General features: G+C 45.0%; 2 protein-coding genes across 2 annotated transcripts in view; one reads left to right on the top strand and one right to left on the bottom strand.

Moving 5' to 3' along the window:
* Positions 1–2,495: 2,495 nt before the first annotated feature.
* On the bottom strand, positions 2,496–8,253 carry DAZAP2 (DAZ associated protein 2). Its single transcript, XM_039514159.1, has 4 exons — positions 8,101–8,253; positions 5,447–5,568; positions 4,419–4,661; positions 2,496–3,865 (listed from the first exon to the last, which is right to left on the bottom strand). The coding sequence occupies exons 1-4, from the start codon at positions 8,111–8,113 to the stop codon at positions 3,737–3,739; spliced, it is 507 nt and encodes a 168-aa protein (XP_039370093.1). The 5' UTR covers positions 8,114–8,253; the 3' UTR covers positions 2,496–3,736.
* The window catches only part of POU6F1 (POU class 6 homeobox 1), a 44,402-nt gene continuing 36,494 nt past the window's right edge, over positions 8,252–16,159 (top strand). Inside the window, exon 1 of the mRNA XM_039514157.1 lies at positions 8,252–8,305. The gene's annotated coding sequence lies outside the window, so the exon portion shown is untranslated. The remainder of the gene's footprint in view (positions 8,306–16,159) is intronic.

Here is a 16,159-nt window from a genome sequence, read left to right as displayed (position 1 = left end):
GCTGACAGAGGCCAATTAAAGAAACGTGCCTTATGAGCAGATTATTCAGTGTTTTCCACTACAGGGTTTCTTTCACTTTAGACAAAGGAAATGCAGTGGATCTAATTTACCTCGATTTCAGTAAGGCCTTTGATACGGTTCCACATGGGGAATTATTAGCTAAACTGGAAAAGATGGGGATCAATATGAAAATTGAAAGGTGGATAAGGAACTGGTTAAAAGGGGAGACTACAAGGTTTTCAAGGGGGGGGGTGGGCGGCTTGCTAGTGGTGTGTGGAGGCTTAAGTGGCCTGCATCTTGCAGGAGGTCAGACTAGATGATCATAATGGTCCCTTCTGATCTTGAATTCTATGATTCTATGATACAACGGCTCATACTGAAAGGTGAACTGGAAGGAGGTTACTAGTGGAGTTCCTCAGGGATCGGTTTTTGGACCAATCTTATTTAATCTTTTTATTACTGACCTTGGCACAAAAAGTGGGAATGTGCTAATAAAGTTTGTGGATGACACGAAGCTGGGAGGTATTGCTAACACAGAGAAGGACCCAGGATATCATACAGGAAGATCTGGATGATCTTGTAAACTGGAGTAATAGTAATAGGATGAAATTTAATAGTGAAAAGTGCAAGGTCATGCATTTAGGGATTAATAAGAATTTTGGTTTATAAATTGGGGACATATCAGTTGGAAGTAACAGAGGAGGAGAAGGACCTCAGAGTATTGGTTGATCACAGGATGACTATGAGCTGCCAATGTGATATGGCTGTTAAAAAAGCTAATGCGGTCTTGGGATGCATCAGGTGAGGTATTTCCAGTAAAGATAAGGAGGTGTTAGTACCGTTATACAAGATACTGGTGAGACCTCATCTGGAATATTGTGTGCAGTTCTGGTCTCCCATGTTTAAGAAGGATGAATTCAAACTGGAACAGGTAAAGAGAAGGGCTACTAGGATGATCCGAGGAATGGAAAACCTATCTTATGAAAGGAGACTCAAACAGCTTGGCTTGTTTAGCCTAACCAAAAGAAGGCTGAGGGGGGATATGATTGCTCTTTATAAATATATCAGAGGGATAAATATCAGGGAGGGAAAGGAATTATTTAAGCTTAGTACCAATGTGGACACAAGAACAAATGGATATCAAGTGGACGCTAGGAAGTTTAGACTTGAAATTAGACAAAGGTTTCTAACCATTAGAGGAGTGAAGTTCTGGAACAGCCTTCCAAGGAGAGTAGTGGGGGCAAAAGACATATCTGGCTTCAAGAATAAGCTTGATAAGTTTATGGAGGGGATGGTATGATGGGATAGCCTAATTTTGACAACTAATTCATCTTGGATTATTAGCAGGTAAATATGCCCAATGGTCTGGGATGGGATCTGAGTTATTACAGAGAATTCTTTCCTGAGTGCTGGCTGGTGAGTCTTGCCTACATACTCAGGGTTTAGCTGATCGCCATTTTTCTCCAGGGCAGATTGGCAGAGGCCCTGGAGGTTTTTGCCTTCCTCTGCAGCATGGGGCACAGGTCACTTGCTGGAGGATTCTCTGCACCTTGAGGTCTTTAAACTACGATTTGAGGACTTCAATACCTCAGACATAGGTTAGGGGTTTGTTACAGGAGTGGGTGGGTGAGATTCTGTGGCTTGTGTTTTGCAGATCAGACTAGATTATCATAATGGTCCCTTCTGACCTTAAAGTCTATGAGGTGTTGCATGTGGTACTGGCCAGTGTCTGAGAACAGACAGATCTACGGTCTAATTAAGCACAACAGTTCCTATTACATTCTTACAAGCGGTGGGGCTAGCAGCTTATTTCATGTAAACAAGTCACTCTGCACAATAAAGTCAGGCCTCTATGTGGTATAGGCTGTTGTATCACTGTTCTGCACAGTGCCTTAGTTTGGTGTCACTAGTGCCACTACCAAAAGGAAAACACCCCTATTTAGGGCAAGCTAGGTCATCTCAGGCTGAATGAAGTGCTCAGATTCAAAGCTCTTTACCTCTATCAGCAATAATTCCCTTTTAGGGATGAAAAAAGGTGCCTGAAACTACTCTGCCCTTACCTTTGCTTTAGCCCTACAGCGTTGTTTGACTGAACCACTCTAGATGACTCAACATGCCCTGTACTGCTGAACTTCTGAAGCAGCATAACTGTTTCCAAGAGATTAAAAATCCTTCAGTTTGGCATGATCCTCTATTGTACCACAAGTCCACTTACAGAATGGCATGATGGGTGATATCCTCACAAAGCAACAGAACCATTACTCAAATTTCACTTCACTCTTTCCTTTCCTCCTTCGGTATGTTAGGTTAGACTAGTGTGAAATGCTCTCGGGAGATCTACAGGGTTGTCCTCCCCTCTTAAGAAATGTTTCCCTTTCACAAAACCTATTTAAGATGAAGTTTGCAAAAAAGGCAGGAAAGAAGATGCAAGCCTTTACTAAAAAAAAACAACCACCATCACCAAGCTGAGCAACAGTCAGGAGTTCTTTGTGAGGTCTAATGCAACTTTGTCACTTTATTCAAATTTTCAAAATAGTCTTTATTCTACTTTTTTTAGTATAAAAAAAATCCACAAGTTAAGTGCACCACAGTGTATACAGAGAGAGACATAATGCTGAACTTCCAGAACAGTCAGTTGTACGGTTTAACACAACATACAATACAGAGATTTAGATTCAACTGAAACCTCAAGATAAAATATATTCACCAAATCTGATTTTTTTCTTCATAAAACAAAAACCAAAAGATTGAGGATCCCTGAAATATTCTTCTTAACCCTAATAAGACTTCATTATACTCAAGTCATTTTTAAAAGGATGCATTCATAAAACAAGCCATTCACCAAGCTAACTTGGGTGTTGATTGACAGTTGCTACACACTCAAGCATAGATGGAAACCCGTCTCTCTGTTCTGAGTAATAGCCTTAAGTTTTGCTGTCAAGACACCAAGTTGCTTTTAAAAATGTGGTTTTGTTATTAAGCTGTAGTTTTAAAAGTCTAGTTTGCATTTAATGAAACGTTCGAACAGGAGTTGCACTGTGTTTCAGGCACCAAAGCATGGCTTTGATTAGACTCAACGTGCAAAGAAGTCCCAACGCTACTGGAAATGTATCAAAAGAACATCCCATGTCACATCCTAGCTGCATACCTTCCTGGAGAAAAATGAAGAGCGAATGTGAGCACAGAGAGTGCTTCAAGGGATCCATTCTATTGTGAAGTCGCAAGGGAAAGCCCTATGTGGCCACCAGAGAAATGAATGTGACTGGCTTTCTATCCAGCACCACTGATTCTATGGAAGGAGAAAGAGGATGCATGTATCTCACTCCTATTGATAAGCAATAGATTTGAGATGGAGCTGCAAGAATTATAGTTTGATACTCTGAAGTCAGATTTCCTTCCTACCCTTCTCCTCCCACCCCCCTAATTTATAGACAGTTGATTAATAAAAGCCAAGAGACAGTGCTGCAGTATTACTCCAGTGGAATTAAAGGAAGATCTGTGGGGCTGCTTAGCTCACATTCATTTCATGAATTAACCCCTCTTTAATAGAGGCACTGCTACCATTACATGGTTTCTTATTACATTTTAAAAGTGCCTGAAGGGTTGGGCACCAGGAAGACACCCCACCGTTATGTGTCTAAACTGCAACTTCAGGTTAATATGACTAAAGCAGTTACATTGTGAGAAGTGCTGACAGTATGTGATGTCTTTCCTTAAACAAACATCGCCTCTTTGTTCACCAGATAGTGTAGCCACCATCCGAGCCCCCCATGAAGTAGCTTCCCTTCCGTTGCGTCACTAACACATTGGCACCCTGCATGGCTGCCAGCTGGGCTGCATTGGGAGGGCAGCCAGGAGGTGGTGGCTGAAAAACAAAGAGAGGATTAGTTAAGAGGATCAGAGGGCAATGCCACCTTGGCACCTCAGTCGGGTAGACCAGATGCATTGAATTACAGTGAACCGGGCACTCCCTTTTGCAACTCAGAATAATTACCATCAATGCACCCATAGCTAGCTACTGAACTATGATTGCACGTAGTAGTACACAAACACCCTGATCACCTGGTTTGAACTAGTAAAGGAATCATCCCTGCTCCATTCATAGGACAGAATTGGTGAGGCAACGGAATAGGCAAGAATTAAGACTATGAACGCGGCCTTGGCTTTTTTTAATCCACCTCAAAGCCAAGCAGAGATGTGATGGCAGAAAAAGACTGCAACAGAACACCTTAAGCTCTATAAGCACAGGGCGCTCACCCCGGTTCTCTCCTAGCAGCCAATTGCTCCTAAATACGGACACAAGCATCTTCTGATAAATGTTTAGAGATTGAGAAATAGCCTCTCTTCCCTAGCTGTCAGCCTCCCATGTGACTCTGAAAATGAGACATGCAGGATTTCCACAATACATTTATACTTACAGGAACACTACCAGTGGCACCAGCCCCAAACCTCGCTCCAGCATCAAAGCCACCTTCAACAAGGACAGTTGACCCAGGAGGGTAGACAGGACCCACGGGATAATATGCCATTGGAACGGAAGAGCCCATTGGGCCAACAGCCACAGACTGTGCCATGGGTAGGTACAGAGAAGTACCAGGATATGCAGCAGACATGGTAGGTACGGTGGCAGCCCCTGGATGCACAAAGCTTGGACGATAGAGCTAGAAGAAGCAGCACAAAGAAGTTATAAGATTTTCCTCACCCCAGAACCATTTATGCAGATTCTCTCTCAAAGCTCTGATAGTATGTCATAGGGCTGCCACCCTCCCTCAAGTACAGAGGTAGTCCCACTCCCTTCCCTGAAAGCAGAACTCTATCTGGAGGGAGAGAGGAGTTTGCTCAGATTATGCCAATTTGAGGCATGGTGCTTCCCGACTGTCTGCCAGAATCAATCCAGAAGAACCATTTTATTGGCTTTTGCCTATACAGGTTAGCTCTAGTGGCAACTCCAAGGGAAGCTTTGACTAAAGTTTCTGGCATTTTAAATGGATTCGGGAAAGGAAATATTATTTGTGGATTTCAGCCAGATCATAGAACAAGTATTTTTTCCCATTTCAGAACAGAAATGTTTGTATCCACACATGAAGCCTCTGGCAGAGGGCAACGTCAATTCATTTTTACTGAATGTTATGCTTAAGCATTTAGCCAAAGCTATTAACTAATGCTTTACTGACTTCTGAAGGCGGGAGAGAGAGAAGGATTTTGAAACCTGGAACAGCTCCCAAAGTGCATAAAGCATGTTTTTCTAATTAGTAGTCAGAATGGCATGCCCTAACTCAGCAGATTTCTCACTAGACAGAGCTGCCAGACTGATTGCTGCCCAGTCTTGGGAGGTGCAAATGGTCATTCCAGGCTAACAAATGCAGGTATTAAGTATTCATTTGTAACCAGTTCAAGTTTACTTTTCAGGTGTGGAGCAAGAATACAAAAGGGACATATTACGTACCTCAGAGTAAGCAGGAGGTGCATCGGTATAAGGTGGTGCTTGAGGAAGAGGCATTGTCTGTGGGTACACAGAAGGATTACCAGGAGGTTGCACTGGGTAGGATGGCTGTGTCGGATATTGACCTAAGAAGCAAGAAGAGAATTTGGTCAGTGTTAACTGAACTGCCCTTACAGAAATGGGAAGGGAGTTGAGTTTATGGAAAGCCATTTCTTTAGGGATCCGAGAGAGAGAGGACCACAAGGGATTGAAATTGCAGATGTTTTACACACACAACCAGAGGCAGAGGGCGCAAGAGGGAAGGAAATGCCCTGCAGGCCTGCAACTATGTCAGGTACTGAGTAAAGTCCACTCAGTCATGTTCAGGCAATACTTGCACTCTGGTCAGAATTTAAAGGAAAAAATAATTTCTGTACTGTTAGTCTTTTAAAGGAACTAGGGTACTGTGAAGTTAAATTATCTTCTTGTGCAGATCTGCTTATTCAGAGTTGGGCATTTCATTGCTTAGACTTGCAAGTCACAAAATTTTGAGACTGCCACAGAACTATGACACTTACAAGATCTAGAATTCTTGATGTCCCAGTATCATTTGAAGCTACCTATTGGTTGTCATAAGTGCAATTTCCAGAGAACATCTGTTAATGATCTTAATGTTTATAATTAAACACTGTCACTCCATTTGCCTCAAGTCGCAGAAGGCAGAGTTCAGAGAGAAGATACTTGGTTTCTACAAAAGAGAGGGGGCATAACAACTGAAGTGAGAAACAGATACAGTCCCCAAAGTAAGAGAGGACCTGCTCCCAATCTCAGGCTCTCTCACATTCATTGCTCTTCCTTACCCTATTAATTCGTGCAAAAGCTGACATTCCATTCAAGCAACATGCATCTTAATGTCTCAAAAGTAAGTAGCTGTATAGTAGCATTGCTCTTAAAGCGAAGGCCAATAGGAAGTCCTGCTTAATATCTTACCACAATTGGCTCTACAGTTTGTTTTTTCTCATCAGGTCAATATCATGTGTTTAAAATAAATAATTCCTATGTGTTTGTTCAGCTGCATGTAAAATAGCTAGCAATGGCAAGGAGGTGTGGCTTTAATGTGTCACCATCAAGGAGGTGTGGCTTTAGTGTGTCACCATCAGGTCAAAGCAGGACTCTTGTAATGATTGTTAAAAGCTCTATCAAACCTAATGCCAATATAAATGTTTCTATGAGAGTTACAGATTCAAGACAGAGTTAAAGAAAAAAAGGGGGGAGCAAGAGGGGGAATATAGTGGCCTTGGAGGGTTTGTAACTTGAGTTACAGTCAAGCTTTTATAAGATCCTCATCCTCACAGTACCCCAGCCCCAGGAGAGCATCCAAAACCAGAGGGAGCCACTGCCCCAAGGAAAATTCAGAGAAAAGAAGTAGCTTTGTTAATGGCAAGTAGCCAAGATTCCTGAAGCGATTTAAAAGATTGTAATACCTTGGGGAAGGCCAGCAGCTCACTTTTACTCAAGGCAAATTATGAACCCAATCGACTGGAGTGGTACAATTGTGCATTAACCCCTCCAGTGGCACCCATCAATGTCATAGACCCCACCACTTCCCCCAAGAGCCTCCCCACAACTCATGTCCACCTCCAGGGTGCTGCTGTGGCACAGCGCCATCCTGCAGACATTGCAGCTCTTTTACAGGAAGCAGTCGAGAGAGACCTCGTGACACAGTTTAAAGGATTCTGAGTTAGCAAATCAAGGTTCACGCATTGTACTGTTGAGCTAACGGTTAAATACAGGCCTTCCACCGACGCCTGAGGCTCCCTGCTTCTTCAAGACCACAAGGAGCCGCCACAGCTACCCTCACCCTTTTGTCCCCACCACCACCTCCAGCTCTCACTACTGCCCTGCCTTGATCCATGACTACCGGCTCCTACAGCTGCTACCACTGCCTCTTAGCTACGACAGGCATCCCCTGCCAAACCCGCCCCCCCTGCAAAAATAACTACAGTCCCCCACCCCTTCCCCTCCTCCTCCACCATGGGGCTGACACCCCCCCCGCACCTCTTCCCCTCCTCCCCCCAACGGCGCTGGCACCCCCCCCGCACCCTTTCCCCTCCTCCCCCCCATGGGGCTGACACCCCCGCACCCCTTCCCTCTTCCCCATGGGGCTGACACCCCACACCTCTTCCCCTCCTCCCCACGGCGCTGGCACCCCGCACCTCTTCCCTCCTCCCCCCACGGCGCTGGCACCCCTCCGCACCCTTTCCCCTCTTCCCCCCATGGCGCAGACAGCCCCCCGCACCCCTTCCCCTCCTCCCCATGGGGCGCACCCCTCCCCTCCTCGACGCTCTCATCCTCCCCACTTCCAGGCCCACCCACGCCAGCCCCCGTCCTCCCGCCTGGGAAGCACCCCGGCCTTAGAGACCGCCCGCCCCTCCCTCCTCCCACACAGCGGCCGCGCGGCAGCCAAAGGGTTAATGACTAGGCCCAGGCGCGCGGCGTCATGGAAACCGAGCCCCCGCCCCCCGCCCCGCCGCGCCGCGCCGCGCTCCCACTGGCCCGGACTCCCCGCCCATCACGGGCTCGGCCTCACGGTAACCGACGGCGACGCCAGCTTTAAAGGGGCCGCGCCCGGCAAGTGGCGGAGAGGGGCGCCCGGCTCCCCCCTCCCCCGGCCTTGCCTTTGCTGTTCATGGCGGCGGGGGGTTCGGTCCGGTTCGGCTCTGGCTCGGGGACGCGCTACGGCCGGTTCCGGATGTGTCCGCTCCGCTCACTTCCTTGTTATTGTCACTGCGGCGCTGGGGGGGAGAAGGTGGGGAGAGGACGTCTTACGTTTGCCGCCCGGCGTCATGACGTAACGGCGTCGCGGGAGGGGAAGAGAGAGGGGTCAGTGAGGGGCGTGGCCTATGCGCCCTCCAGTTCCAAACGATGAGCCCCGGGCTGGGGCCAGCAGGAGGCAGCCCCGCCTCGGACTCCTGGGAGAAGGGGGGGGGAGAGAGTGGAATGGGGGGGGGCTGCTTATTCCCCCAAGGAGGGGAGCCGGGGGGGGCTGCTTATTCTAGCCAGGGAGCCGGGGGCTGCTTATCCCAGCCAAGGAGGGAGGGGGCTGCTATCCCCTAGGAGGGGAGCCGGGGGCTGCTTATCCCAGCCAGGAGCCGGGGGGGCTGCTTATCCCAGCCAAGGAGGGAAGGTGGAGCTGGGGGGGAGCTGCTTATCCCACCCAGGGGCTGGGAGGGGCTGCTTATCCCCTAGGAGGGGAGCTGGGGGCTGCTTATCCTAGCCGGGGAGGGGAGCCGGGGGCTGTTTATCCCAGCCAAGGAGGAGGGGAGCTGGGGGCTGCTTATCCCCAAGGAGGGAGGTGGAGCTGAGGGGGCTGCTTATCCCAGCCAAGGAGGGGAGCTGGAGGGGGCTGCTTATCCCAGCCAAGGAGGCTGGGGAGCCGGGGGCTACTTATCCCAGCCAAGGAGGGGGAGCTGGAGGGGGCTGCTTATCCCCCCAAGGAGGGGAGGGGGAGCCGTGAGGGGGCTGCTTATCCCAGCCAAGGAGGGGGAGGGGGAGACGGGGGGGTGCTTATCCCAGGAAGGAGAGGGGGTGCCGGGGGGGCTGTTTATTTCAGCCAGAGAGGGGAGGGGGGCTGCTTATCCCAGCCAAGGAGGGGAGGGGAGCCAGGGGCTGCTTATCCCAGCCAAGGAGGAGGGGGAACCGGGGCGGGGCTGCTTATCCTAGCCAAGGAGGGGAGGGGGTAATGGGGGAGGCTGCTTATCCCACACATTAATGGGGCTTTGGGGGGACTGCATATCCCAGGCAAGTAACAGAGGGGAGCTGCTTATCCCAGCAAAGGAAGGGAGGGGAAGCTTGGGGGGGCTGTTTATCCCAGCCAAGGGTAGGAGTGGGGCAGCCACCTCTTATCCCAGCCAAGGAGGAGAGCGGGAGCTCTTCCTTCTCCCCCTATAAGTACCAACATGTGAGAAGATTTTTGATAGTAGAGGGCTTTTTAATCAAGCAGACAAAGGCATAACAAGCTCCAAAGGCTAGAAACTGAAACTAGATATTTTCAAGCTAGAATTAAGGTGTACATATTAAATAGGGTAATTAACCACTGGAATAGCTTTCCAAGGGAATGAGGCTGATTCTCCATCACTTGAAGTCTTTAAATCAAGACAGGATGATTCTAAAAAATAGGCTCTAGCTCAGCCACAATATAGGCTTGATGCAAGAATCACTGGCTGAAATTCCCAGGCCTGAATTATACAGGAGATGGGATTAGATGATCGTAAAGATTCTTTCTGGGTTTACCATCTATGCATTTGTTCTTTGCTTTCCCTAGAGGAAAATCAGGGATTGTATCACCATAAAATGAGGTTATGAAGCATAATCCTTCAATGTTTGTGAAGAGTTTTGAAGATGGAAAGTGCTAAATATTGTTACTAATGAATTCTACCCCAATTGGCTAATGCAACTCTTTCATTTACACCCAATCTTGGGGTACACCTCTTTGGAGCATAGAAAGCCTGAACCCTCGGTATAGCACAGAGCTATACTGTAAACAGGCAGTTGAGCAAATCTTGGAAAAAATATCCATGTAACCTTCCTTGTTTTTGGGGGGGGGGGGGTTTGGTTGGTTTTTTTTTTTTGCCTTCTGAATCGGACACAGAAAAAGCAGCCGCTTCTAAGTTCATGCATAAAAGATCAATGGAAACAGCTGATAACTTCCAAATATTTTTAAATTTAATTAATCCTTACGGCTGGTAAAATTTGATCAGGCAGTGAGTTCTGTTCATTAGCAACGGCTAATGCTTTATTAGTTATTTTGGCCTGAGCTTTAGGATATGTTAATTATTTTAAAACATATCCTCTTCGTTGTTATAACAGGAAGTTGGTGCCTGCATTATTCCCCAGACTCCCATCACACACCCTCATGGGACTCACTCAGGAATTGTGACCCCCTGCCCCCCACCACACACACATAAATGTCCCCAAACCCTCTTTATAAGGTGATTGCAGAACCCAGAGGTGGAACCAGGGCTGGCGCTTCCATTAGGTGACCCTAGGCGGTTGCCTAGGGCACCAGGATTCGGGGGGCGGCATTTTGTGTGCTCGCCACGGGGCGCACGGGAGCTTCCGCTTCCGCTCCCGTCACGCTGCCGAAGAAGGACCTTCTGCCGACGTGCCGCGGAAAACAGCGGCAGGCAATTGAGCAGCTCAATGACTGCTGCTGTCGCCTGCGGCATTTCGGTGGAAGGTCCTTCTTCGGCGGTGCGACGGGAGTGGAACCGGAAGCTCCCGCGCGCCCCGTGGGGAGCGCACAAAATGCCGCCTCCCGAATTCAGCCTAGGGCACCAGAAACTCTGGCGCCGCTCCTGGGTGGAACACACTTGCATCAATGTGACTCTATGCAGGCACATTTTTAACAGTGAAGGTAATGGGTTGGGTCTTGATGACACTGAGATGAACCTTGGGACATGAGCCAGCTCAGCACCTTCGAAACCAGAACCTACAGAACTGAAACAAAACCATGTGCGCTGAGGATCAGCTCCTGTGCACCTACCTACCTGTTGTCATAACACTGGTTTGATAGTCACAAAGTCAAAGACGCTAGAACAAAATTTATAGTCAGAGGCCCATGGGTAGGTGAAATGAAGGGCTTGTAACTATTCTCCCTTAATATGACTATCAGATTCCGCAAGTACAAATCTTCCTCCTTCATAAATAGAACTGATGCGTATTTTATATTTTGGGCAGGAGTAAAAAAAAATGCCACTTTCTGCCTTGCCTCTTATATGCAAACTTTCCTGATGCAGTCTGGTTTGGGGGTGAAACCCCCCACCCTCCCCGCCCCGCACACCTTTTATCAAGCTAATTCTTAGGCATCTCAATCAACAATTGCATTGCTTCTCACTGTTTAAGTGAACGCCTCATGAATAATGTACATGGCTACTAATGAATATGCACATCAGTTGCGATGCCTGTGAGGGCTTTATAAATAATTTATGAGCATAAAATGTTCTTCACCTTGTTACTGTACAGGAACTATAAAAAAATATTTACCCTTTAAAGCGGAGGAGAGATCTGTGTAGATAGCTTGAAACCTGCCTGTATAAAAGAGCCCCAGTTTTACAGCGCTAAAAATGAAAGCAGTGAGAGCAAAAGAAGGAATGAGCGTCTCCATCAGGAGACGTGGCAGATCGTTTTCCTGTCACATACTAGAAAATGGTTTCTGAAATGGTGACTTGAGTTCTGCTGTCTCCCTGCGAGGGCCCAAATCCTGCAAGGTACTGATTAGATTAGAAGGTGATGAATCCCCCCAGTACGCATTCAGATTAGTGAGAGGTGAGAGAGCTCATAACCAGAAAGGATCAAGTCCTAATTTATTTGAAAGAGTGTATGTTATGAATCCTGTTTCTGCTCACCAGATTTCATTATGCTGAAAAAGGGAAAGCATGCATTCTTTTGGAGGGTTTTGTTTGTTTTGTTTTGAGTAGCCAAACTGATAGACTTTGAGCCTGATTTTCAGACTCCAACTGATGTCACTCGCGCTATAAATCAGGTCCAAAGGGTTTTGAGCTGAATCGCCAAAAACTGAAGCACTTAAAATTAGAGGCTACTTTTGAACATTTAGCTGTGTGCCAAAGGACTGTGCTTCCTGCCCTGGGTAATTCCAAATGGCAATGGGACAGCTTTCCTAGCACGATGATGATACTATACAAATAAAATGCAAAATAGATGAGTGTACGTTCAGTTTGGTTTTGGCAAAAGGTAAGTCCAGACCAGAGCTAGAGTTACTTATTTACTTTACTGGATAATATTTAACACTGGCGAACAGTGACACTGAATTGGACTGTTTCTGTTGTTTCTACTTGAAAGAAAGAAAATCATGTCTGTGAAGTCCCTGCCCCTGCAAACAGCCATGAGTGTAACTTTACTCATGTAAGTAGTTGAAGGTTAAAAGGAGTTGAGGCTACTCAGTACCATGCAGAATTAGGCCCCTAATTAGTGTAAAACTAATTATAATAATACAAATTAATTATTCATTACCTTATGGCACCTCCTACTTGCAAATCACAAAGGGCAAAATTCTGGCTCCATTTAAATCAGTGGGAGTTTTGTCACTGATGGCAATAGAGTGAGAATTTCACCCCACATGAGTAAACTAATCCTCAAAACCAATGAAGTTGGTAAGTGTCTGAAACTGCAGTGCAAAATCCTGATCCTATTTACAGCTCTAGAGGAGAAAACTGAGAAGGGCTTGATTCAGCAAAGCATTAAGCACATGCTTAACTTGAAGCATCTGCTTAAATCCCTCCCTATCCAGCAAAGCACTGAAGCATGTGCTGATATAGCAAAAGTGCGTAAACCCATGGGATCTTCGTGTTTTGCTAAATCAAACAGAAATGCTGGCTTTCTGTTGCTTGGATTTTGTGCTGTGGGGGAAGGCAGGCTTCCCCCGAACCTTGGAGGAAAACTGGTTTATGGCATGATATTCAGCACTTGTGGAACTGAAGGCCTTTCTGTAGAGAGTGAGATGTGTCAGAGACCATGTAGTAAGGTGCAAACACTGATCTGGCCCAGTGTTGCGTGTGGTTAGGGAAGCTAAATCCTTAAGTCAGCGAGAAAGAAAAAAACAAGAGAGGTAGAATACTAATTTGGTCCACTGTCATCAGTTTCTGTGGACAGAGGAGGCACTGGAGGAAAGGGTATTTGATAACAATCAGACAGGCAGAATTTTATTCCCGCCAGCTATTCTTATCAAATGTATGAATCAGGGTGACCAGATGTCCCAATTTTATAGGGACAGTTCCGCTAATCGGGGCTTTTTCTTATATGGGCACCTATTACGCCCCACACTCTGTCCTGATTTTTCATATTTGCTGAAAGTCACCCTAGTATGAATACTGTATCATTTTTTCCCCCTCTAAACAAGCTGTTTTCCAAAGAAATAGTTCTGGAACTCGCAAAATCAATTCAGCTTCAAAATAAATTAAAAATTCAATGTGTACCCTTTCCCCATATGTATTATATTAATAGTATGCCAATGTATGTAAATGAGTCTGAAATTCAACTCGATGGAAGTATTTAAATATTCATAATCACAGTACAGCATATGCAAACCAGATTCTCGACAGAATTGTACTGCAGAGTCTCAAATAACAGCTGTACTGAAGCAAAGCCATTTTAACATAACTGATTTGGTTATTTAAAAAAATGTCACCATTGGTTGTGCATTTGTTAATATTTGTGCATTGGTATTAACATCTGGATCAAGCCTTAATTCAGGAAACCATGTAAGTGTGTGCTTAATTTTAAACACATCCATAACTCCTTTTGAAGTCAATGTATAGTATTTAAGTGCTTTCTTGAATCAGGACCTCAGAGAGAACTGCCTACATAATATCATGTTTGCTGAGTTCCTCTACAAAATAGATTTGTTACTAATTAGTACTAAATATCATGTTATGCCAATAGAGATAGGATAGTCTAGTTTAGCTTATCTTATTTTCATTCCAGAAACATTTTTGTGTACAGAAATAGGATGCAGAATCAAGGGAAGCCCCCAAAAAATTACAAATAGTATTTACACATTTTAAAAAATTAATGCATCTCTTGTAAATTATGATCTATAAATTCACATATATCCTGAAATGTATTTTAGAGGCACATTTTGAATATCTTATGGTGAACTCAAAAACATACATTTTAAGGCAGTAATTTAAAATTAATCCAATAGCTTATCTGTAAAGAGAAACAGACGTCGTAATTCTTTCTAATTGATCCTAGATGTGAAAGAATAAGGTAAAAATAATCATTCTTTATCAGATCATTTGTTGTTTGTTTTTAAGAGGCACCAGCAATTGAGACATGCCTTTTTCCCCCTTATTCCTGCTTAAAGATAAGAAAGAAGTTACAATTTATCCAATTATACATTTTAAAACATGCACAATGCAAGATAATAACATACTTTGTGTTCTTTTGTAATGAGTCAAAACTAGCTGTAATTGGTCCATAAGTTGGCTTGCTTTGAAAAACTGCAAATATTGCATCTGTGCTTTTAATGAGGTATATAGTTAAAAGAAATATTTGTGTTCCTTTTATTTATGGAGTGACAAAGTTCAAGTTGCAACCAAGTTTCCTTTACAAGCCTGATCCTCCCCCCCCCCCCACCTAAAATCTACAAAAAAATCATATCTGCCTCAAAATTGGTAGGTTAGATCTGAAACGGAGGTAGAATTCTTGTACAAAATGTGAACTGAACAAAGGTTTCCTGAATGATCACACTCAAAAAATACAGGTGCTCGATAGAATTCAGAAAGTCTTCTTTTATATATATATATATTACCACTTCAATAAAAATAATCAGTTCATCACTTTCCTGCATATGATTACCATCTATTTACTTGATGATGTCCTTGTTGCTGAGCAAAACAAATAAAGACAGTCCCTGCCTCATGTAGAATACAGTCTCAAAATCAAAATTCACACCTAAATTGAGTGACTGTGAAGTAACGTGAGGAATTAATTTGGCTCCATGTGGTTTAGAGGTAACTTGCTTCTATGCTTATATGGTCCCCATTACTGTAAACACGTCACAATCTTTAATGTATTACACAACACCTCTGTGAGGTCAGGCACTATTACTGAGGCTTACAGCAAGGAGACTGGCCCACCCAGTTACACATAAAGCCTGTAGCAGAGGTGGGTGGATGTTGAACCCAAGTGTCAGGTTTGCAGCCTAAGCACTGGGCTGAGCCAAGCTATAGTAATGCACTGAGTTAACAGCCCAATTCCTTATCCCAACCACTGTTAATCCCTAGGGTCTATATCCAAAGTCCTTGAAGTCAACGTGAATCATTCTACTGACTTCAAGAGCTTTGGCTCAAGCCCTAGGAGAAAGCAAGTAACCTGGACAGCTAAGGAATGCAGGGTTGTTTGGCAGGCACATGTCATAGAATCATAGAACTACAAACATTTTTTTCTTCTGCTGATAATAGCTCACCTTAATTAATTACCCTCGTTACAGTTGGTATGGCAACACCCATTTTTTCATGTTCTCTGTGTATATATATTTTCCTACTGTATCTTCCACTGCATGCATCTGATGAAGTGGGTTTTAGCCCACAAAAGCTTATGCTCAAATAAATTTGTTAGAACTGGAAGGAACCTCAAGAGGTCATCTCGTCCAGTCCCATGCACTCGTCAGGACTAAGTATTATCTAGACCATCCCTGACAAGTGTTTGTCTAACGTGCTCTTTAAAATCGCCAATGATGGAGATTCCGCAACCTCACTAGGCAATTCATTCCAGTGCTTAACCACCCAGACAGTTAGGAAGTTTTTCCTAATGTCCAACCTAAACCTCCCTTGCTGCAATTTAAGCCCATTGCTTCTCGTCCTATCCTTAGAGGTTAATAAGAACAATTTTTCGCTCTCCTCCTCATAACAACCTTTTACGTACTTGAAAACTGTTATCATGTCCCCTTTCAGTCTTCTCTTCTCCAGATGAAACAAACCCACCGATGGACAATATTTAATTTCCTTGGGACTGCATTGCTTGTGAGGAGTTGATACATTTTATTGTCTTCATCAGGCTTTTTAAATACATGCACAGATCTCTCCCACAACACTCGCTGTGTTGGAAATCAAAGTGTGTATGAGCACAGGTCTGCCTCGGTGCATATAGGCCTGTAGGTAGGTTCAAGAAGCCAGCCAAGATGTCTTTATAAAATAATGGTACAACAGAGATACT

Source organism: Mauremys reevesii, linkage group 25, assembly GCF_016161935.1.
Source record: "Mauremys reevesii isolate NIE-2019 linkage group 25, ASM1616193v1, whole genome shotgun sequence".
NCBI classification, from domain to species: domain Eukaryota; kingdom Metazoa; phylum Chordata; order Testudines; family Geoemydidae; genus Mauremys; species Mauremys reevesii.
This window is presented reverse-complemented; position numbering and strand designations above follow the sequence as displayed.

Bases quoted from the DNA above. Each gene is read 5' to 3' on its own strand.
- DAZAP2 (XM_039514159.1), bottom strand. The intron at 4,662-5,446 runs GTACGTAATATG...TGCTTCTTCTAG, and splicing joins CACCTCCTGCTTACTCTGAG to CTCTATCGTCCAAGCTTTGT. The intron at 3,866-4,418 runs GTAAGTATAAAT...TTTGTTTTTCAG, and splicing joins GTGCCACTGGTAGTGTTCCT to CCACCACCTCCTGGCTGCCC.